At 41.8% G+C, this 24,795-nt stretch overlaps 1 protein-coding gene across 1 annotated transcript in view; it reads right to left on the bottom strand.

Moving 5' to 3' along the window:
• Positions 1-24,795, bottom strand: part of LOC126285386 (uncharacterized) — a 185,596-nt gene that overhangs the window by 19,458 nt on the left and 141,343 nt on the right. Inside the window, exons 10-12 of the mRNA XM_049984725.1 lie at positions 20,462-20,608; positions 13,716-13,926; positions 12,089-12,204 (exon numbers count right to left, since the gene is read on the bottom strand). Coding sequence (XP_049840682.1) covers positions 12,089-12,204; positions 13,716-13,926; positions 20,462-20,608 — 474 coding nt within the window. The remainder of the gene's footprint in view (positions 1-12,088; positions 12,205-13,715; positions 13,927-20,461; positions 20,609-24,795) is intronic.

Below are 24,795 nucleotides of genomic sequence, written 5' to 3' on the forward strand. Positions count from 1 at the left end.
GTCACCTGCTCAACCATCACATTGATGTTACCGTGTGGGAGATATTCAATGATGACAGCTAAGGTGAAAGTTTCCCAGCCCACCTTCTTTAAAGCCCATCTGGGTAGGCATTTGCGGGCCTGATGCTGGCACAGCGACAGGAAGATGGGGAAGTGGTCACTACCACATAGGTTGTCATGTGCTCTTCAGTGGATAGATGGGAGAAGTCCTGGGTTTGAAATTGACAAATCAATGGCCTAGTAACTACCATGAACCACACTGAAAAGTGTGGCGGCCCCAGTATTTAAAAGGCAGAGGTCGAACTGAGACAGTAAAGTTTCGACATGTTTGGCTTGGCCAGTAAGCATAGTGCCACCGCACAAGGGGTTATGGGCGTTTGAATCCCCCAAAAGTAGAAAAGATTTAGGGAGATGATCAATCAGTGCAGCCAATACGTTCAGGGGTACTGGAGGAAGATATACATTGCAGACAGTTATTTCCTGTGTCACCCTTATTCTGACAGCCACAGCTTCAAGAGGGGTTTTGCAGGGGCACAGGTTCACTACAGACTGAGCTTAGGACACAAACACAAACTCTACCTGACACTCGATTCCTGTCGTCTCCATTATTGCCGTGGAGGGCAGAGGTCCGCACTGCCAGGAACCAGGTTTCCTGGAGGGCAATGCAGAAAGCAGGTGTAAAGCATAACAGTTGCCGTAGCTCAGCCAGGCGGTAGGAAAAACTGCTGCAACTCCACAGGTGGATTACGTCATTGTGAGATTGGGGAGGCATGGAACATTCAATGAGGCAGTTTACGCCTCAAGGTCACCTGCTGCCACCAATGTTTTGCCTGAGCAGTCTATATACATTGTGTCTGAGGGTCTGGCGACATCTAGGTCCTCAGTGGACGCCTGAATCTCCACCACCTCAGCAGAGCTTGTAGGTAGCAGTGGTGTGGGTGCCACTGCAATCCCCTTGGTCTTGGGAACCTTTTTTTTGGATTTCCCTTGCTGCTCCTTAGGTTTCCCTGGCTGGGAGTATTTCACTGCTTCAGTCTCCAGGATTGAGGATGAGTGTGAAGCCCTACGACCAGCTACCTTTGGGCTCTTTAGCCACTGGCAGGTGTTATCTTTCCCACTAGCAGAAACCTAGGAAGAAAGTGACCTAAGGGACATCATCCTAGCGAGAGGAGCTGAAGAAGACTTATGCTTCTCTGGCTCAGAAGTGGGGAATGATATCCCTGACAGTTGGCAGGGTGTTGTTCCCTAAGTAGATGGCGCGGGAGCAACAGAGAGGGAAGTGTCCCCCACCGTCAAGGGAGCAGGTGTAGTCTTCTGGTTCTGAGAGGCAACAGGAATGCGAGGAACTGATGGGGGCAACAATTGTTCTCGTTGCAATGGCTTAAGAGGAGGTCATAGCCACAGGATGTATGTGCTCAAATTTCCTCTTAGCCTTTGTGTAGGTCAGTCGGTCCATGGTCTTACATTACATGATTTTTCTCTCTTCCTGTATAATTCTGGAGTGTGGCAAGCAAGGTGCATGATACTCTCCACAGTTGACACAGATGCGAGGTGGAACACATGGAGTCCTGGGAGTGATGCACGTCCATAATCTCAACATATGATGCTGGAAGTACAGCGGGAAGACATATGACTGAACAGAACTTAAAAGCACAGCATTGGGGGAGGGATATATGGCTGGACATCACATCAGTAGATCACCACCTTGACCTTCTCGAGCAACGTGTCATCATCGAAGGCCAAGATGAAGGCAACGCTGGCAACCTGATTATCCCTCGGATTCCGATGGACGAAACAAACACCTCGCCACTCTAAATTGGTGCGCAGCTCGTCGTCAGACTGCAAAATAAGGTCCCTGTGGAATATAATACCCTGGACCATATTTAGGCTCTTATGGGGTGTGATGGTAACAGAAACATCCCCCAACTTGCCACAAGCGAGTAATGCCCATGACTGGGCAGTGGATGCTGTTTTTATCAAGACTGATCCACCTCCGCAAACTTGTCCTCCAAATGCACCACAAATAACTGAGGTTTCATGGACATTCCCCCACCAACTCTCATACATACAAAGTAGTGGGGCAAATTAGCTTCACTGCCATCCTTAGCCTGGTGTTCCTCCCATGGTGTGACAAGGGAGGGGAATGATTTGGGGTCATATCTCTCAGCATTGAAGTTAGACTTTGCCCACTTAGGGACTGTTGGCAGCAGACCACCAGCAAGGGATGACGTACTATGCTTCATGGCACGTTGTCTGCCCAGATGCCACCCACTCCGGAGCTCTGACACCGGCTATGAGCGCTTTTCGCTTGCTGTCTTACAAGATAAGTAATTTAGCTAGTACTTAATCATTTTTGCTGTCTGTTCTATAGTATTTGCGTGCATTAGTGTCATATACACGTAATAAATTGTAGGTTTTAGTTTTATTTGCATCTGAATAAGATAAGTGAAGTTTCTATTTAGGACAGTTCCGGGAGTATGCAAACGTTTGTTTACATTCTTGACCGACATTGAATACGCGGGATTATCAATTAATTCAGTGCACAACACTTAGTATTTGCAATTATTAGTGTCATTTAGGCTTGATACATTGAAGGTAGCAGTTTCTATACATTTTATTAGGTTATTTTTCGTGTGAACGTAAACATTTGTTTACATTATCGATACGAGGGTTAATCAGTTTAAGTTAGTGTACAATACTCAGTATTCACATTTATTAGTGTCATTTAACCTCGATACATTGATGGTAGCAGTTTTTATACGTTTTATTAGGAATAGTGATACTGACAGTGATTTCTAACCTCACTTGTATACTAGCACAACCTGCGACCGTTAACAGTTAAATGTATGATACATGGTAAATTACACTACAATATCTGAGCAAATCAGTGTGACAATACAACTTCTGAGCCCTTATTACATACGGTTTAATTAGCAGAAAGCTAAAACTCACCTCGCCGTCTGCTTAAATTCCTTAGTTTGTTGTGGGCTTTAGTGATCGTGTACTGTATGCCAATCGGTTCCTATAAAGTAGAATTTGTATTTGTGCTTTACATTCTGAACTCTTATTGTTAGCTAAAGGTTTTGTTTTGTACCTGGATCTGTCAGTGTACAATACCCAGTGTTTACATTTATTAGTGTCATTTAGACTCCGTACATTTAAGGTAGCAGTTTTTATAGTTTTATTAGGTCACTTTCGCGTGTACGTAAATGCTTGTTTAAATTACAAATACGAGGGATAATCAGTAGGTGCAGCTTACCGTAGGTCACTGGTTAATTCGTTTATAATATTCACTAGATAGCCCCTAGCAGTTTACTGTAGGTCACTGTATTATTTTTTAATATTCACTAAATATCCCCTAGCAGGAAAATAAGCACCAGATCTTGCTTCTACCATAAATTTTTATTTTCATCATTGAGTGTCCTTTCTGCCAACTTGAGTGTAGCTGTTAACCTCATGTGACAGCAGGTTCCCTTAAGTTTTTTTTATAGTAAATCAGTTATTAGCTAGATGAATAGGGACTGTGTCTGTTGTGTGCGGATGCAGGAGTTAGCCAAAGTCCAAACGCAGCTGGAAGCGTTGTTGGCCACAGTCAACAAGCTCCAGAGTGCCACCTTGAGGTACGGTGGGGATGGGGTGCCTGGGGGCAGCCTCTGCTGTGCTAGATGTGCAGGGGGGGGGGGGGGGGGGGGATGTCACAACTCTCTGTCATTGAGCTGACCTCAGGTGCAACTGAGCCGGTTGGCCCACTCTCACCTCAGTGTGGGTGGTAGACTGTGTTGAGGTCTCAAGCCTCAAGGCGAAGGCTGCATGGGGGAAGCAGGCCCCTGCCAAAACCCATGCACTTTGCTAACAGATTCAGTGTGTTATCTGAGCTGGATCAGACTGCACCTTCTGCCAGGAAGGATAGTGGCTGCTCCTTCAGCAAGGTCTGGACAGGCACGTGGGGGTAGGGGTTTGTTAGTTAATGGGAGCTCCAATGTTGGGCGGGTCACGGTGCCCCTCAGGAACATAGCAGCTAGGGCGAGGCAGAAGTCCAACGTTCACTCGGTGTGCTTCCCGGGGGGCCTTGTCCAGGATGTGGAAGAGGCTCTTCCAGTGGCTATCAAGCGTGTGGGATGCAGCCAGCCGCAGATTGTTGCGCATGTCGGCACCAACGATGCCTGTCGTCGGGGTTCTGAAGAAACCCTCGGGTCCTTCCGACGGCTGACCAAATTGGTTAAGGCGGCCTCCATCTCTCGAGTAGTGGAAGCCAAGCTGTAGATCTGCTGCATCATACCCAGGGTGGACCGGGGTCCTCTGGTTTGGAGTCGAGTGGAGAATCTAAACCAGAGGCTAAGTCGACTCTGTGATGAAAATGGTTGCAGATTCCTCGACCTATGCTACGGGGTGGAAGGTTGTAAGATGCCCCTCGATAGATCAGGGGTGCACTACACACAGGAAGCAGCTACATGGGTAGCACAGTACTTGTGGCATGCACATGGGGTGTTTTTAGATTAGATTCCTCCCCATGGGAAACAAACTGCAGGCCCGAAAAATTACCAGTTCATGACGCTGATGTGGGTGTGCTACCTGTAAAAATTGATAGTTCGCCTAAACAGGTCATTCCAAAGGATTTAAATATGCTTAATCTCATGTTAGTAAATTGTTGAAGTGTCTGTAGCGAGATCCCTGCCGCCGTTGGATAAGCAGCTGCAGCAGCAAGTCGTATAACCCTAGCTTACTTATTTGTTAGATAGTTTAATTAATTTCTTTGCGTGTTTTTGGGTACTTGCATTGTTTAATTCATATATTTCGGGTGTATTATAGTATTTGAGGGTTGTAGCATCGCGCCTTAGTACCTGAGTAGTGCAAATTCGCGTAGTCGTCTGTCTTCTGTTTTTGTTTTGAACAGCCAGTGTCGGTTGGTCACAGTCATTGTGCTCCCTGCCGCCGTTGGATAAGCAGCTGCAGCAGCAAGTCGTATAACCCTAGCTTACTTATTTGTTAGATAGTTTAATTAATTTCTTTGCGTGTTTTTGGGTACTTGCATTGTTTAATTCATATATTTCGGGCGTATTATAGTATTTGACAGTTGCAGCATCGCGCTTTAGTGTTTACTTCATAGATTCTTATCTAAATTGCATGTGAGTTTCGTATAGGAGGTGCAATTTCGAGTTTTAGTTACTGTAATCGTAAATTCAGCAGATTGTAGCGCAGTCGTTAGGCATTTGTACAGGTTAGTTGATACATTCTTTGCGTGTTCCGCTTGCGTTATCTAGGCACGGACTCGTGTTTCGGTAACTGTTGTTAAACATCAATTAGAATGGACAGGGACTGCGATTGCTGTGTTCAGATGAGGGCTGACTTGGCATCCCTTCGCTCACAGCTGCAATCGGCGCTGACTTCGGTCGCGCAGCTTGAGGCTGTTGCCAATGGGCACCACTGTGGGGAGCCGGACTTGGGTATCACGGGGATGTCAACCTCGTCCCGTCTGTCCCCAGATCGGTCTGCCGCTGTGGTTACCCCGATTGCTGCCCGCAGTGGGGCTGAGCCCTCGCCTGTGGTTGATTGGGAGGTCGTTCCAAGGCGTGGCAGGCAGCGAAAGGCGTCCCCGGAGGCTGATCAGAAAGCCTCCCCGGTGCGTCTGACAAACCGGTTTCAGGCACTGTCTCTGGCTGAGCCAGATGCAGCTGCCTGCCCTGTTTCAGAGGATCATTCTCAGCCTTCAAGGTCCGGGCAATCGTAGAGGGTGGGCTTACTGGTAGTTGGGAGCTCCAATGTTAGGCGCGTAATGGGGCCCCTTAGGGATACGGCGGTTAAGGAGGGGAAGAAATCCAGTGTGCACTCCGTGTGCATTCCGGGAGGAGTCATTCCCGAAGTGGAAAGGGTCCTTCCGGATGCCATGAAGAGCACAGGGTGCAGCCAGCTGCAGGTGGTGGCACATGTCGGCACTAATGACGTGTGTCGCTTTGGATCTGAGGAAATTCTCTCTGGATTCCAGCGGCTATCTGATTTGGTGAAGGCTGCCGGTCTTGCTTACGAGATGAAGGCAGAGCTCACCATCTGCAGCATCGTTGACAGAACCAACTGCGGACCTTTGGTGCAGAGCCGGGTGGAGGGTCTGAATCAGAGGCTCAGACGGTTTTGCGACCGTATTGGCTGCAGATTCCTTGACTTGCGCCATAGGGTGGTGGGGTTTCGGGTTCCGCTGAATAGGTCAGGAGTTCACTACACTCAGCTGGCGGCTACACGGGTAGCGGAGGCTGTGTGGCGTGGACTGGGCGGTTTTTTAGGTTAGAAGGCCTCGGGAAAGTGCGGGATGGGCTGCAATGTCAAAGGGTGCTTGGCAATTACAGGACGTGCTTGGATCAAGGAACAGTCTGAATTATAGTTGTAAATTGTTGTAGTTGCGCTGGAAAAGTCCCTGAGCTTCAAGCGCTAATAGAAAGCACAGGAGCTGATATCGTTATAGGTACAGAAAGCTGGCTAAAGCCTGAAATAAGTTCTGCAGAAATTTTTACGAAGTCTCAGACGGTGTTCAGGAAAGATAGATTAGGCAGAATTAGTGGTGGAGTGTTTGTGTCTGTCAGTAGTGGTTTATCTTGTAGTGAAGTCGAAGTAGATACTCCGTGCGAATTGGTATGGATGGAGGTTATACTTAATAGCCGAATTAAGTTAATAATTGGCTCCTTCTACCGACCCCCAGACTTCGATGATACAGTTGCGGAACAGTTCAGAGAAAGTTTGAGTCTCGTAACAAATAAATACCCCCACTCATACGGTTATAGTTGGTGGGGACTTCAACCTACCCTCGGTATGTTGGCAAAAATACTTGTTCAAAACTGGTGGTAGGCAGAAAACGTCTTCCGAGATTGTCCTAAATGCATTCTCCGAAAATTATTTCGAGCAGTTAGTCCACGAACCCACGCGAATTGTAAATGGTTGCGAAAACACACTTGACCTCTTGGCCACAAACAATCCAGAGCTGATAGAGAGCATCATGACTGATACAGGGATTAGTGATCACAAGGTCATTGTAGCTAGGCTCAATACCATTTCTTCCAAATCCATCAGAAACAAGCGCAAAATAATTTTATTTAAAAAAGCGGATAAAGTGCCACTAGAAGCCTTCCTAAAAGACAATTTCCATTCCTTCCAAACTGACTATGCGAATGTAGACGAGATGTGGCTCAAATTCAAAGATATAGTAGCAACAGCAATTGAGATATTCATACCTCATAAATTGGTAAGAGATGGAACGGATCCCCCGTGGTACACAAAAAAGGTCCGAACGCTGTTGCAGAGGCAACGGAAAAAGCATGCGAAGTTCAGAAGAACGCGAAATCCCGAAGATGGGCTAAAATTTACAGATGCGCGAAATTTGGCACGTACTTCGATGCGAGATGCCTTTAATAGGTTCCACAACGAAACATTGTCTCGAAATTTGGTAGAAAATCCGAAGAAATTCTGGTCGTATGTAAAGTACACAAGTGGCAAGACGCAGTCAATACCTTCGCTGCACAGTGCCGACGGTACTGTTATCGACGACTGTGCCGCTAAAGCGGAGTTATTGAACGCAGTTTTCCGAAATTCCTTCACCAGGGAAGGTGAATGGAATATTCCAGAATTTGAAACACGAACATCTGCTAGCATGAGTTTCTTAGAAGTACATACCTTAGGGGTTGCGAAGCAACTCAAATTACTTGATACGGGCAAGTCTTCAGGTCCAGATTGTATACCGATTAGGTTCCTTTCAGATTACGCTGATACTATAGCTCCCTACTTAGCACTCATATACAACCGCTCGCTCATCGATAGATCTGTACCTACAGATTGGAAAATTGCGCAGGTCGCACCAGTGTTCAAGAACGGTAGTAGGAGTAATCCATTTAACTACAGACCTATATCATTGACGTCGGTTTGCAGTAGGGTTTTGGAGCATATACTGTATTCAAACATTATGAATCACCTCGAAGGGAACGATCTATTGACACGTAATCAGCATGGCTTCAGAAAACATCGCTCTTGTGCAACGCAGCTAGCTCTTTATTTGCACGAAGTAATGGCCGCTATCGACAGGGGATCTCAAGTTGATTCCATATTTCTAGATTTCCGGAAAGCTTTTGACACCGTTCCTCATAAGCGACTTCTAATCAAGCTGCGGAGCTATGGGGTATCGTCTCAGTTGTGCGACTGGATTCGTGATTTCCTGTCAGGAAGGTCGCAGTTCGTAGTAATAGACGGCAAATCATCGAGTAAAACTGAAGTGATATCAGGTGTTCCCCAGGGAAGCGTCCTGGGACCTCTACTGTTCCTGATCTATATAAATGACCTGGGTGACAATCTGAGCAGTTCTCTTAGACTGTTCGCAGATGATGCTGTAATTTACCGTCTAGTAAGGTCATCCGAAGACCAGTATCAGCTGCAAAGCGATTTAGAAAAGATTGCTGTATGGTGTGTCGGGTGGCAGTTGACGCTAAATAACGAAAAGTGTGAGATGATCCACATGAGTTCCAAAAGAAATCCGTTGGAATTCGATTACTCGATAAATAGTACAATTCTCAAGGCTGTCAATTCAACTAAGTACCTGGGTGTTAAAATTACGAACAACTTCAGTTGGAAGGACCACATAGATAATATTGTCAGGAAGGCGAGCCAAAGGTTGCGTTTCATTGGCAGGACACTTAGAAGATGCAAGTCCACTAAAGAGACAGCTTACACTACACTCGTTCGTAATCTGTTAGAATATTGCTGCGCGGTGTGGGATCCTTACCAGGTGGGATTGACGGAGGACATCGAAAGGGTGCAAAAAAGGGCAGCTCGTTTTGTATTATCAGGTTATAGGGGAGAGAGTGTGGCAGATATGATACACGAGTTGGGATGGAAGTCATTACAGCATAGACGTTTTTCGTCACGGCGAGACCTTTTTACGAAATTTCAGTCACCAACTTTCTCTTCCGAATGTGAAAATATTTTGTTGAGCCCAACCTACATAGGTAGGAATGATCATCAAAATAAAATAAGAGAAATCAGAGCTCGAACAGAAAGGTTTAGGTGTTCGTTTTTCCCGCTCGCTGTTCGGGAGTGGAATAGTAGAGAGATAGTATGATTGTGGTTCGATGAACCCTCTGCCAAGCACTTAAATGTGAATTGCAGAGTAGTCATGTAGATGTAGATAATCTGCTAAATAAACAATTGCAATGCCAATATTGTATTAGGTACTGAAAGCTGGTTGAAACCAGACATAAAAAGCAGTGAAATTTTGAACTCTGGTTGGACAATGTTTAGTAAGGATAGGACTCATGCTATGGGAGGTGGTGTGTTAATTGCAGTTAAAAGCTGTTTAAACGCATTTGAGATCGATACTGTGTCGGACTGTGAAATGTAGTCTGGATAAAGCAGTCAATCAGACAAGCATTGACCATTGTATTAGGATGCTTTTATAGACCACCAGCATCCGCAACAAATGCCGCAGTCCATAGGAAGTAAATATACAAATTATCCATTAGTTATAGGTGGAGACTTCAACCTAGCATCCACTGACTGGGGAAGTTACACGTTTATCACAAGGGGGAGAAGCAAAGATTCGTGTGAAGTTATTCTAAGAGTGCTCTCAACATACAACCTTGAGCAATTGGTTAGAAAACCAACTCGAGATGGGCAATGAGACACTCTTAACGAATTTGAAAGAAATATTTTATCTGCAGATTCTAAAAATAACCCCAAAAAATGTTGGTCGTATGTAAAATCTATGAACGCTACAAATAATTCAATACCTTCTCTTGTTGACAGTACGGGTAATGTAACTGATGATGATAAACAGAAGGCCGAAATTCTAAACCTAGCTTTCAAAAACTCATTTACGATAGAGGACTGCAGCACCATTCCCCCTTTCAATAATCGAACAAATGAAAGGATGGCTGACATAGTGTTTAGTGCATCTGGGATTGTAAGACAGTTAAGATCCTTGGACGCCAGAAAGGCATCTGGCGCAGACGGTATCCCTGTAAGATTTTATGTTGACTATGCTACAAATATAGCACCATTCTTGTCCATCATCTATCAGAGGTCTTTGGAACGGCAGAAAGTTCCATGGGACTGGAAGAAGGCCCAGGTCATAGCAATCTATAAAAAGGACAGAAAATCAGGTGCACATAATTACCGGCCAATTTCACTGACATCGATTTGTTGTAGAATCATGGAACATAATGACCTTTCTAGACTCCGAGAAGCTCATTTGCAGAAACCAGCACGGTTTTAGGAAGCATCGGTCGTGTGAGACGCAGCTGGCCCTCTTTGTGCATGATATACAACAGGCTCTAGACACCAGCTCCCAAGTTGATGGCATATTTCTCGACTTTCGAAAGGCGTTCGACTCAGTTTCGCACTGTCGCTTGCTACAGAAAGTGCATGCTTACAGTCTATCCAATGACATATGTAGTTGGATAGAAAGTTTGCTAACAGACAGGGAGCAGTATGTCATCCTGAACGGGGTAACTTCAACAGAAACCAGAGTAACTTCAGGAATGCCCAGGGCACCATAATAGGTCCTCTGCTTTTTACGATTTACATAAACGATCTGGTTGATGGTATTGACAGCGGCCTTAGACTGTTTGCCGATGATGCCGTAGTCTACAGGAAAGTAGTATCTCATGAAAGTTGTGAACAAATCAATGAGGATTTGCAGAAAATAAATGCATGGTGTAATGACTGGCAGTTATCTCTCAATATTATTAAGTGTAACCTACTGTGTATAACAAGGCGAAAATCCCCATTAATGTATGAGTAAAAAGTAAATGATCAGTCTTTGGAAGCAGTAGCATCGGTCAAGTATCTGGGTGTGACTATTCGAAATGATCTCAAAAGGAATGATCAGATTACACAAGTAACTAGTAAGGCAAACTCTAGATTGTGATTTGTTGGTAGAATCCTGAAGCAATGCAGTCCTTCAACAAAGGAAATAGCTTACAATACGTTAGTTCGTCCAGTCTTAAGAGTATTGTTCGTCTGTATGAGACCATTACCAGTTGGGTCTGACACAAGAGATTGAGAGGGTCCAAAGAAGAGCGGCACGATTCATGACTGGTACATTTAGCCATCGCGAGAGCGTTACAAATCTCATAGAAAGTTTGAAGTGGGACACACTTGGAGACAGACGACGCGCTAAACAGAAGGCGCTGCTCACTAAATTCCGAAATCCAATCTTCAGCGAAGATGTAGAACATATATTATTACCACCAACTTTCAAATCATGTAACGATCATCATTCAAAGATAAGGGAAATAAGAGCTCGTACTGAGGAGTTCAGACAGTCGTTTTTCCCTCACGGGATCCGCGAGTGGAACAGAGGGGGAGGGGGGGGGGGGGGGGGGGGGGGGAATATGCCTTTGGCGTGACTTGTGCCCTCTGCCACACACCACTTGGTGGGTAGCGGAGTATATATGTAGATGTAGACCAAGGGTCCTCCCCACAGACACCACCCAGCCTCAGCAAGGGCCACCTGGCAGAATGGCCATTGCCGGAAATCCTGATGCCCCAGGGAGATGGGCATCTACTCCATAGGATACATGGTGACTTAACGAAGCAGGTATCAGCAGAGCAATGCCTGTGTTGTCAGGGGGCTACAACCAACAGGGTACATGGCGGCCCCACCACAACAGACTGGCTACTGTGCTGGATATGAGATGCTAAGAAGTCCATGGTCATCATCACTGGAGAAAGTGACACTGCATAGTGCACAATAGAAAAAGCATCCAGGAAGGTGTCCTCTCCCAAGAGATGGAGAATGACCGGGACTGCAATGTGACGATGAGAAAGTGGGCTGAAGGTCCCAATGCAAGATGGACACAATGCACCATGTAAGACGCCCTTCCCCAATTGACTCGCTCTTCAGAAAAATTTAGAAAGATGGAGATCAAACCTGACAGGGGACCATCACATCAAGGCTGAAACGTGTGAGACTCCTTTTAGTTGCCTCTTACAACAGGCAGGAACACCTCGGGCCTATTCTAACCACCAGACCCACAGGGGGCGGGGGCGAAACATGACATTATGTTTTGTATTTGGCACAGCTGTAAGGAGTTCTGACAATAGAAACATATACTTACCAACTGTAAAGCTTCAATCTTCTTGTTCTTCTTTTCATTTTCTCCCTGAAGTTCATGAATTACTCTGTCTCTCTTCTCTATTCGATTTTCCATTTTGGTGAGTGTTTGTGCGTAGTCTAAAAATAATAATGTTTCTTTCTTCAATCTCCATTCTAATTATAATGTTCTCATTCTATAATGTTCTACATTAAAAGATTGTAATTACAACAAACAAACTTAATTTAAATTATTTAAAGACATATTTCATAATCATATTGCGGCAAAGGATGAACTTATTGTTTTATATACTCAATATTCACAACCATTCACCTCATTTGCTACTTCAGTTAAGTTTACCTTGCAGATAAGAATAAATATTACTTATCTTTTGCCTCTGAATTTTCATTATTGTTTTGTTTCGCCTAATTGTGTACAGCACCATGTGGTGTCAACAAAAAAATAAAAACGATAATTGTTTCTTAACTAAAAATATTTTGTTGTGAGATATGTACCGATTTCTAGCAATGAAACAAAATCATAATGTGCAGTTGATCGAAAACTTATATTGTGGTTAATCTTGTGCTTATACAAGAGCAAATGGACATACATAAAGCATAGGACACACAAATTTAAGTGCAAAATCATAGTCCTGCACTTGTAAATAGCATAAATATAAAAGTAACCTAAATGTGCTGTCAGAATGCACTATGTTTCCTGTAAAATATGATTACTATTCATTCTTATCTGAAAGATAAACACCATACTGTTATTAATTTGTGAATACTCTTTCATTGCAAACAAACTCACTCTACTGAAAAGCAAGCCAGTAGCTTCACCAACGTATGAATGTAAACTTTACCAGAGCATACAGTTGATTGAAAACTCTTGGGTTTCCAGCTGGATTGCAGTTTTATAAAACTGCGATGTTTTGATAAGTGACATACTCATCACCTTCTGGAGAAGTGTCGAGATATTGCAGAAGCCATCCTACTTACATGTGCAGCGTCAAGGAAGACCACATTTTTGACTTCGGAAACACCAAGGTGCTCTGCCAAGCTCCCGACTACCACGACAGCATAATAAAAGAGCCCATCGACATTTGTATTTGCATGAATCTTGCAAACAGAGACAAAGGATACCAACCGAGTGCAGCATGGAATCCAGTTTTAGTGGCAATTCATCAAGGGCACACCCACCACTGTTCTCCTTACAAGATGGCCGGAATGCTCCGACACAGATTCGAATTGTGTGCCATCTATCCCCACCTCCACGACTTCACCTCCAGCTCATCTGCCAGCCTTTCTGTACCCAGCCTGCCGGAGCCAGGAGGAGGTGGGCACACCACAGATGTAAGTAGGACAGCCTCCGCAAAATGTCAACACTTCGCACGAAGATAATAACTGTGTCATCTGTTAAAATGTCGCAGTTTTTTTATAATACTGACACCCAGCTGGAAATCGGAGAGCTTTTCATTAGCTTCACAAATAACTTCTTGCTGTTACTGTCTTTTGAAAAATTGCTGCCTTTGTTAACACACTTTCTTAATCAGCAGGAACAGCACACATAATAGCATTAAAGTGGTATAGCAATAATTTTAATTGCACAACAGAGGTAGAAATGGCTAACATACTAGTTTTTTCAAACCTACCTGCATGTTTAGCTGTTGCCTCCTTTTCCAAATTTTTCATCTCTGCTATCTTGTCTGCTATTTCCTTATTAAGATTATTTATTTTCTTAAGTTGTTCATCGATCTTCTGCTTGCTTGCTTCAAGATCTTTTTCCTTCATTGACAATTTTGCTTTAAGTTCTTCCACACTGTTTGTCAAACCTAAGATTACTCTCTGCTTCTCTTTAAAATCCTAAAACAATAGATATCAAAGTTGTCTGACTAAACATCTATAAGGAGAAGCATCCTCAAAGATAAATAAAAATAGATACTATTGCTACTGACAGAAGCGTGAACGTTAGGTCTCAGTACCAGATGTGCTGCTTAACTGGCAGGAAGGAAGAATTGTGTGTGTGTGTGTGTGTGTGTGTGTGTGTGTGTGTGTGTGTGTGTGTGTGTGTGGTGGTGGGGGAAGGACCTCAGGCTAAGGAAGATACAACATGACAGGACAAGAGGAAAATAATGACTGTTGGTTTTTGCCAAAGTGGAAAGTAATTACCTCAATAAATGGGACATACCTACCAGCTATTTAACGTCACTAGGTATATTATTAGATCACATGATGGAGTCATCTGATAATACATAATTAACTCATTTATTTTGTCTATTTATCAATTACTCACTCTAAAAACATCACAGCTCGGTGGAATATTATGTAATCCCATCAAAAGCTAATCTCAGTATAATCTTGTTAATAGCTTCTCACACACTCATAAATGGAATTTTATGAAACTATAATTTGACCCACATGCTCGTTGGACCACATCCATAACTCACTCAATTTTCATGGCCTGTCCTGACATCTCTTGATTGCTTTGCCATAAAATATACCTAATATAGTAAAAATCCCATTCTTCTTCTGCGTAACTTCTCTTTGGGACCAGATATTATGGAGTGATTCATTCTCCCATAGGTCAAATGGAATCTTAATAATTAATTTAATATAATATAATCAAGTTTTTAGAGCAAGCTGGCCGAAGAATACGGTATTCTAATGTCAACAGGAATTTGAAGGAACATTACAATTTTAACCAGGTATAATTAAGCATACTATACTTGTGACTCATCTGCACTTCATGCAGCATTGCCAGATCATATATCGGTCGTACACCAACTACACTGCACTTCCGGCATAAACATCCTCTTCCTCTAGGTTTGGCTATCCTTGCACTGTTTGCATTCCTCCTTTGGAGATTATTTACAAACACCACAAGGGCACTGTGTGTTGGGGACTTTGTAGCAATTCTAAACAATGTGTTCATACACCAATCAGTATAAGTACCATCAGGGGTGCCAGACAAACTCACAATCTGCGGGCACATTATCAACAGCGGTGCTGCTACTGAGGGATCACGTTTCATCCGCAGGTCACATGCCTGTCAAACACAACAGATATCCTTCTGCCTGCTGTCCATTCAAGTTGTGACTCAACCATCTGCACCTTGCAGCCCATCAGTCAGAGCTTCGCAGATACCAGCCCAGAGGCTCACATCTACACCGCTGTGCCATCTCTGTGCTGTGATGTCATAACACAATGTAATTCACTGCATTTCGTTCACAACACAACACACTGCACTGCACTACTAAGAGCATTGCTTCCACAGCCACCTAGCATGGAATTTCAGAACAGGATTGGTGTTACTAAAGTGGACTTCCTTTCTGTTACTCTTATGTGATGAAGGATGATCTTTCAGTTGTTACCCAGAACCGAACTTCACTGTGAACTCTGTGCTATAAATAAAAGTGTATTTAACTGCAACCTGGTAATCATCATTTGCTAATCAGCTATTACATGCTGCATTACCACTCAAGTCACTATATATTACTTCAATTTTTGCAAAATATTCTCTGCTATGGCTTTTACTTATTGTAAAACAACATAATTTTCAAAAAGAAATACTGAACCAAGGTTTAACACATTTGTGCCATCATATTTTATAACACAAAAATTAATTTTTAATAATGAAGTCTGACACGATACAATCATAAATTTGGAGTATATCACTGGGATTACATGGCTATATTTAAAGAATCCATTTTTCTTTACATACTGTGTATATAAAGTACTTAACTGATCATCAATACAGCTTAAACACTAGTACACAATGTAGACTGTATCAAATGATCTTATGGTTGACGTTTCACGTTTTCAAATTACGTTTGCGTCTTCCTCATTTATTTTCTGTTTTTAAGTTGTGACTTAATTTATGTAACAGCAGCAGTTGTCTGAAGCTACATATCCATGATACTGATGATAAAAAATATGAATTTATGTTGTTTAGAAACTTTATGGAGACAATTAAAGGTTACTGTTCGAGGCTTCTCCTGTGCTACTCTCTTTATTTTGGTTTCCTGAGGTTGGATCACTAATCTTCATACCTTTAACCCAGAATGTAAATTTTTGGAAATATTTACTGCCTAAGTTGCTTCCAAGCTAATAAATGCACTGTCTTTTTCTTGTTTGATGTTCTATGACAATGTTTTGTAAGATCCACATGTATTTTTTATTTTCTTATTTCTTTTCAAGTAAGTATTTATTGTGTGTAGATAACTTTCTGTCAATTCAATTAACGAATCATTCAAATAAGACTGTTGTTATTGTCGCCTTCAGTCCAAAACTGTTTAGATGCATCTCTCCAGCTACTTTATCCGGTGCAAGCCTCTCCATCTACTGCAACCTACATCCTTCTGAATCTGCTTATTGTATTCATCACTTGGTCTCCCTCTATGAGTTTTATCCCTCCCCACCTCAACACACACATTTCCCTCCAATACTTAACTGGTGATCCCTTGACTTTTCAGAATGTGCGCTATTAATTGAGCCCTTCTTTTAGTCAAGTAAAGCCAAAAATTTCTTGTCTCCTCAAATCTATTCAGTACTACTCATTAATTACACGATCTACCCATCTAATCTTCAGCATTCTTATTAAGCCCATATCTCAAAAGCTTCTATTCTCTTCTTGTCTAAACTGTTTATTGTCCATGTTTCACTTTTATACATGGCTACACTCCATACTAACACCATAAAAAAGACTTCCTAACACTTAAATCTAAATTCAATGTCTCCAAATTTCTCTTGTTCAGAAGTGCATTTCTTGCCACTGCCAGTCTACATTTTTCTTCCTACTTGAGCCATTATCAGTTATTTTGCTGTTCAAATAGCAAAACTCATCTACTACTTTAAGTGTGTCTTTCCTAATGTAATTCCCTTAACATTATCTAATTTAATTTGACTATATTTCATTACCCTTGCTTTGCTTTTGCTGAAATTCATTCTATATCCTCCTTTCAAGATACTGTCTATTCTGTTCAACTGCTCTTCCAGCTCCTTTGCTATCTCTGACAGAATTGCAATGTCACTGGTAAACCTCAAAGTTTTTATTTCTTCTCTCTGAACTTTAATTCCTACACTAAATTATTCTTTGGTTTCGTTTACTGCTCCCTCAATACTCAGACTTAATAACATCGGCAATAGACTACAACCCTATCTCACTTCCTTCTCAATCACTGCTTCCCTTCATTGTCCCTTGACTCTTAGAACTGCCATCTGGTTTTTGTACAAGTTGTAAAAGCCTTTTGCTACTGGTATTTTCCCCTGCTATCTTCAGAATTTCAAAGAGTGCATTCCAGTCAAAAACTTTCTCTAAGTTTACAAATGTTATATACATAAGTTTGCTTTTCCTTAACCTATATTTTAAGAGAAGTCATTGGGTAGTATTACTTCACAAGTTTCTACATTTCTTCAGTATCCAAACTGATCTTCCTTGACATTGGCATCTACCAGTTTTTCTATTCTTCTGTAAGCAATCCAGGTTAGTATTTGCCACCTATGACTTATTAAACAGATATTTTAGTAACATTCACACCTGTCAGCACATGCAGACTTTGGAACTGAAATTATTATATTCTTCTTGAAGTCTGAGGGTACTTTGCCTGTGTCGTACATCTTGCACACAAGATGCAATAGTATTCTCATGGCTGGCTCTCCAGAGGCTATTATTAGTTCTAGATTAGATTAGTTTTTCGTTCCATAGATCCGTGCTGAGGAGATCCTCATGGATGTGGAACATGTCAATCTTCTTCTTTAAGCTGAAATAACAATACTAATAGTATGAATATATACAATACACCATTTGTTTCTATTAAAAAATTTGTCAATGGAGTAGAAAGAGTTGGCCACTAGTAAATCTTTCAGGCTCCTTTTAAACTGATCTTAAATTTTTTGTTTGCTGGCAAATTATTGAAGATGAGTGTTCCTGAGTAGTGGACCCATTTTTGAACTAAAGTAAGTCTTCTCGCAGTATCATATCACCCATCTCATCTCCATCTGCAACCTCTTCCATTTCCATAATACTACCCTCAAGTATTTCTCCCTTGTATAGACCCTCTATGTAGTCCTTCCACCTTTCTGCTTTCACTTCTTTGCTTAGGACTGGTTTTCCACCTGAGCTCTTGATATACAGTTGCTTCTCTTTCCTCGAAAAACCTTCTTTATTTATCCTGTGGGCAGTTTGTCAACCTTTCCCCTCATAAAATATGCTTCTGAATCCTTACATTTGTCCTCTAGTAATTCCTGCTTAGCTATTCTGCATTTCCTGCCAATCTCATTTTTTAGATGTTTGTATTCCCTTTCACCTGCTTCAATTGCTGCATTTTTAAATGTTCTCCTTTTATCAGTCAAATTCCACGTCTATTTTGATAGCTAAAAATTTTTACTAGGTGTGGTCTTTTTTCCTCAACTCTAATGCTTTCAACTTATCTGGGTCCCATCTCCGTAATTGCCTACTTTTTCGCCATTTCTTCAGTTTTGATCTACAGTTCAAAGTCAATAAATTGTGGTCAGAGTACACAACTGCCCCTGATAATGTCTTAACATTTCAGAATTTGGTTCAAAACCGTCTGTCTTACCATTACATAACTAATCTGAAATCTCCCAATGTTCCCAGGTTTCTTCCACATATACAACCAGCTTTCATGATTCTTAAATCAAGTGTTAGAGATGTAAGCCTATGTGGCAACTGGAGAGGGTTTCTGCTTCATTGCCTGTTGTAGTAGGATGTTAGATTTTGGTTAGCTTTTTTCAATTTACTTGTAACCTCCTTCTGGTGAAGCTAAATAAGCTGAGGTGTTCACACAAACTTGCCAGTTCTACATGTCAACTGTGAAATCCACTGTTCACCAGCTGTTTCTTTTGACTTACTTTGTAGCACATGACAAGCCACTACCAAAGACTTTACATTACCAGCAATCACAAAGGCAGGACAAAAGCATTTTATTGTACTTCTGAACTTCAGCAACAGCTCTATCACAAAGGTCATCACACGAGAGACAATAACTTCCTCAGCTGGAACTTTAAAGGGTTTCAGGTTTTATTAAGCCACACACATTTCATATGTCAGAATGGCTGGCTCACCACATTATCTACAGTAATTTCTGAGTTAACAGTGTTCATTGTTTATTAACCACCTACAAAAGTCTGTCCACCTTGTTTTACATCTCACTTATTTCAGGTATGAATGGTCTATTTGACAGTGAATCTTCTTCTTCTTCTTCTTCTTCCTTCTTCTTTCGTTTCACCCTCTTTGGGGTACGCTGGATCAATCACTTCTTTGTGCATTGTTCTTTTCTTAGGGCCCAGTATTTCTTCATTCTTTCTGATCTTTTCCTCTCTTATTCCGAGATAATGGGTTTGGACTTTTGTGTAGATTTGTCTTGGAACCTTATGTTTTCATCTTTAGCAATTAATTTAGCTGTTCGATTGATAAATCTGAAATCTTTAATTCTACTGGGGCCTTCTGAGTTTTCTTAAACCAGTTGGTTTTCGTTTTGCGGTTACATAAAAAGTCGAAGATTTGTTTGGTTAATCTGTTAGAATTCATTCTGAGAAGATAACCATAAAAATTTATCCTCCCTTTTTGCATAGTATCTGAAAGTCTTTCAATTTTCTTGTAGAGAGTTTCATTTTGGATGTATATAATCTTATTGTCTTGCAATTAAGCATCACTGAAATTTAATTTGTAAGTCAACAGATTATGCGGAAAAAAAAACTGAAGAATGAATCCAGTGCTTATCAACATGAGAGTGAGAGGTACCTATATTCAATCACGAACTGACTTTGATATTTGTGTGCCGTATGAATATTTACACCAATTTTGTGTGTGTGTGTGTGTGTGTGGGGGGGGGGGGGGGGGGGGGGGGGGGGAAGAGAGAGAGAGAGAGAGAGAGAGAGAGAGAGAGAGAGAGAGAGAGAACATCATGATTAGATAAGGGACACTCAAACACAAATCAGCAAAACAAAACTAGAGCTCTAACTGAATGATGGCAACACTTCTTTGCATGAAAGAAAATGATGCTGAGGACTACCTACAAACACACAAAGAAATGGATAAAGATGTGAAATGAGAAAGATTAAGTTAATGATCATCTAAAACTGAAAATGAGAAGCCTTACATAGCAGAGTCATCAAAATGTCATGTGGCACCCAACCTGCTGCAAGCCTTTCAGTGTAATGCCACATTAACAGCTTACAAGTAACTTTGATTTCTTATTTAATCGAGCAACTTCTTATTTGGCCCCACAAAGCTGCGTGTGTTCCATAGCAGACCTATCCACAATGAAGATGGTTACCAGTAATCTACCCATGGCTTCCTTGCCTGTAGCCACCTACGAGGCTAACCACTAGACCACTGAGCTATCCCAGTAACATCACTAAGACTGTATCTACTAACCTGTACATGCTGAGCATGTGCAGATGCAGCAGTAGACTTTTCTTCCTCAAGCTTTTGTGCCAGTAACCTCTTTTCTTGTTCAAGCCCTTCACAGCACTGCTGGCTGCTGTAAAGAAGTTGGTGCAAGCAAGATGCCTCTGCCCGAGCCTATATAAATCAAAATAAAAATTCTTGATATATGCAACACACAATGAAAAAATGACAACATAACATTATTTAGATTATTTAAGTAAAATGCATGATGCTTGCCTACTCACATCAGTTCCAATAGCATTTTAAAGACAAACTAAAGAATTTGATCATGGTTTTGGAAGGTCTACAAAAAGAGGTAAATTTACTCATATTTATCACTTCTACTTGGTGTCTGGAATGATACATAGAAAGAGGCTATGTGGATTATGAAAGCAAAGTCAATCACAACATCTAACTACAAACTCTGCGGCCCTAAAGAAAATCTATAGCAAGTGAATTCTATTTCTTTCTTTATACGTAAGACATATTTATGATAACAGGAGAATTACACTGGTTCTGCTGACACCATACAATCTGTCAAAACTTAATTTTAGTATTATTGTAAGAAATTATCCTTTAAATGGTAAATCAGTTTAATTCATCTATTTTGAATGAGGATCAACAACTAAAGGGCACAAGGATAAATAGGCTTCATAGGGGACCAACTCATTTGGCTAATTCCAAAATTGTATTACGTATTAACAAAGGAAGCCATTGGGCAACATTAACATTCAATTAACCAACAGTCAGGTCTGTGGAAAGGATAGTGGCTTAAGTACGGTACATACCACGTTAATGTACATTCAAACAGATTTAATATGCAACACAAAAACTTCATTGAGTTAATCCATATCTAAATACATTTTAAAAATGGATGTATGCGTATCTGTACCACATCTCCTCTTAAACTACTGGATTGGTATCAGTCATATGTGCTACGCATATACGAGGGTTGGGCAACTATTTATTTACAGTTTAGTATTGTCCGACGAATTTGTAGCAGTTCTGAAGCGAATGCTGTGAAGAGTTTCCTTCAAATCAGAAATCTAGTTGAACTCACGAGGGCTTAAGTTAGGGGAGTGCAGTAGGTGGTATAGCACTTAGCAGCCCCGTCAGTCAAACAAATCAGTAACAGCTTGCACTGTACATGTTTGAGCATTGTCCTGCAAAATGATGGTCAGATCCTGCAGGAAGTGTCATCACGTCTGTCTCTAAGCTGGTAGTAGGTTGTGTTCCAAAAATAAACAGCAGGACTTGACCATCATTTTGCAGGACAACACTCAAGCATGTACAGTGCAAGCTGTTACTGATTTGTTTGACTGATGGGGCTGCTAAGTGACATACCAACTACTGCACTCCTGTGATATACACCTACTGCACTCCCCTGACTTAAGTTGTTGTAAGTTCAACTCTGTTTCTAAACTGAAGGAAACACTTCATCGCATTCGCCTCAGAATTGCTACAAATTCATCGGGCAATAGACCACACTGCTCAAACTGTCAACACAACTGGCACTGCTAAGAGTATCCTACGACTTCCACGTCACTGGCAACAGGTTATACACAATGCTGGTGACTACTTTGAAGGTCAGTAAAACTTTGAAACATGTACCTATTTTGTACGAGCTTTAAATAAACAGTTGTCACTATACAAGTTTCAACCTCCGCAATTTAAAATATGGAAACAAGCACTTTACGAGTAAACAATACCTACCTTCCATAGGTATGGGGATGTAGTGGGGGAAAACGGGGGGAGAGAAGTTTAACACAGGAATATCTGGAGTAATTTTTACCAAATTTTGTGTACGCATCACTCATTAATAATACTGTGAGGATAATATGCTCCTGTGATATTGATAACCACTAATATTAGTATCAAATCTATAGTCTCTGGGATTGCTAGGCTTGAGGTAGCGGAAGAGGCAGGAGGAGGCAAAGATACTGACACCAGCACATCAGCCCCTTTCTGTAATACCCAAAGCAATTTCCATCAAAATTTACACATGAATCACGTGTGTGTGTATGTGTGTGTGTGTGTGTGTGTGTGTGTGTGTGTGTGTGTGTGTGTGTGTGTGTGTTGGGGGGGGGGGGGGGGCGAAAACAACAACCTGTGACAGTAGGACTAGTACCGTGATGGCTGAGGGTTGACATAAAAGCATTACTGAAGGATGAGGATGCCTGCACCAATTTCAACCCAAATTTAGTACGTACATGCCTCATTATTTGTATAAGTGTACTGCTACACCAAGCAATGGGGATGTTAAGGGCTTGATCCATAAAAATGCCCTACGATGAAGGATGGACCTTGCCGTTGGTGGGGAGGTTTGCGTGCCTTAGCGATAACATGGCCATATCGTTGGTGCAACCACAATAGAGGAGTATCTGTTGAGAGGGCAGACAAACATGTGGTTCCTGAAGAGAGGCAGCAGCATTTTCAGTAGTTGCACAGGCAACAGTCTGGATGATTGACTGAGCTGGCCTTGTAACACTAACCAAAACGGCTTTGCTGTGCTGGTACTGCGAACGGCTGAAAGCAAGTGGAAACTACAGCCATAATTTTTCCCGTGGGCATGCAGCTTTACTGTATGGTTAAATGATGATGGCGTCCTCTTGGGAAAAATATTCCGGAGGTAAAATAGTCCCCCATTCCGATCTCCGGGCAGGGACTACTCAAGAGGACGTTGTTATTAGGAGAAAGAAAACAGGCATTCTATGGATCGGAGTGTGGAATGTCAGATCCCTTAATCGGGCAGTTAGGTTAGAAAATTTAAAAAGGGAAATGGATAGGTTAAAGTTAGATATAGTGGGAATTAGTGAAGTTTGGTGGCAGGAGGAACAAGACTTTTGGTCTTGTGAATACAGGGTTATAAATACAAAATCAAATAGGGGTAATGCAGGAGTAGGTTTAATAATGAATAAAAAAAATAGGAGTGCGGGTAAGCTACTACAAACAGCATAGCGTATGCATTATTGTGGCCAAGATAGACACGAAGCCCACGCCTACTACAGTAGTAAAAGTTTATATGCCAACTAGCTCTGCAGATGATGAAGAAATTGATGAAATGTATGACGAGATAAAAGAAATTATTCAGGCAGTGAAGGGACACGAAAATTTAATAGTCATGGGCAACTGGAATTCGAGAGTAGGAAAAGGGAGAGAAGGAAACATAGAAGGTGAATACGGATTGGGGGTAAGAAATGAAAGAGGAAGCCGTCTGGTAGAATTTTGCACAGAGCACAACTTAATCATAGCTAAAACTTGGTTCAAGAATCAAAAAATGGCTCTGAGCACTATGGGACTCAACTGCTGTGGTCATCAGTCCCCTAGAACTTAGAACTACTTAAACCTAACTAACCTAAGGACATCACACACACCCATGCCCGAGGAAGGATTCGAACCTGCGACCGTAGCAGTCGCGCAGTTCCGGACTGCGCGCCTAGAACCGCTATTCAAGTATCATAAAAGAAGAGTATACACATGGAAGAACCCTGGAGATACTGGAAAGTATAAGATAGATTATATAATGGTAAGACAGAGATTTAGGAACCAGGTATTAAACTGTAAGACATTTCCAGGGGCAGATGTGGATTCTGGCCACAATCTATTGGTTATGAACTGTATATTAAAACTGAAGAAACTGCAAAAAGGTGGGAATTTAAGGAGATGGGACCTGGATAAACTGACTAAACCAGAGGTAGTACAGAGTTTCAGGGAGAGCATGAGGGAACAACTGTCACGAATGGGGGAAAGAAATAAAGTAGAAGAAGAATGGGTAGCTCTGAGGAATGAAGTATTGAAGGCAGCAGAGGATCAGGTAGGTAAAAAAATGAAGGCTAGTAGACATCCTTGGGCAACAGAAGAAATATTGAATTTAATTGATGAAAGGAGAAAATATTAAAATGTAGTAAATGAAACAGACAAAAAGGAATACAAACGCCGCAAAAATGAGATGGACAGGAAGTGCAAAATGGCTAAGCAGGAATGACTAGAGGACAAATGTAAGGATGTAGAGGCTTATCTCATTAGGAGTAAGATAGATGCTGCCTACAGGGAAATTAAAGAGACCTTTGGAAAAAAGAGAACCACTTGAATGAATATCAAGAGCTCAGATGGAAAACCAGTTCTAAGCAAAGAAGAGAAAGCAGAAAGGTTGAAAGAGTATATAGAGGGTCTATACAAGGGCAATGTACGAGGACAATAGTATGTAAATGGCAGAGGATGTAGATGAAGATGAAATGGGAGATACAATACTGCGTGAAGAGTTTGACAGAGCACAGAAAAACTTAAGTCGAAACAAGGACCCGGGAGTAGACAACATTCCA

Source organism: Schistocerca gregaria, chromosome 8 (assembly GCF_023897955.1).
Source record: "Schistocerca gregaria isolate iqSchGreg1 chromosome 8, iqSchGreg1.2, whole genome shotgun sequence".
In the NCBI taxonomy this organism is placed as follows: domain Eukaryota; kingdom Metazoa; phylum Arthropoda; class Insecta; order Orthoptera; family Acrididae; genus Schistocerca; species Schistocerca gregaria.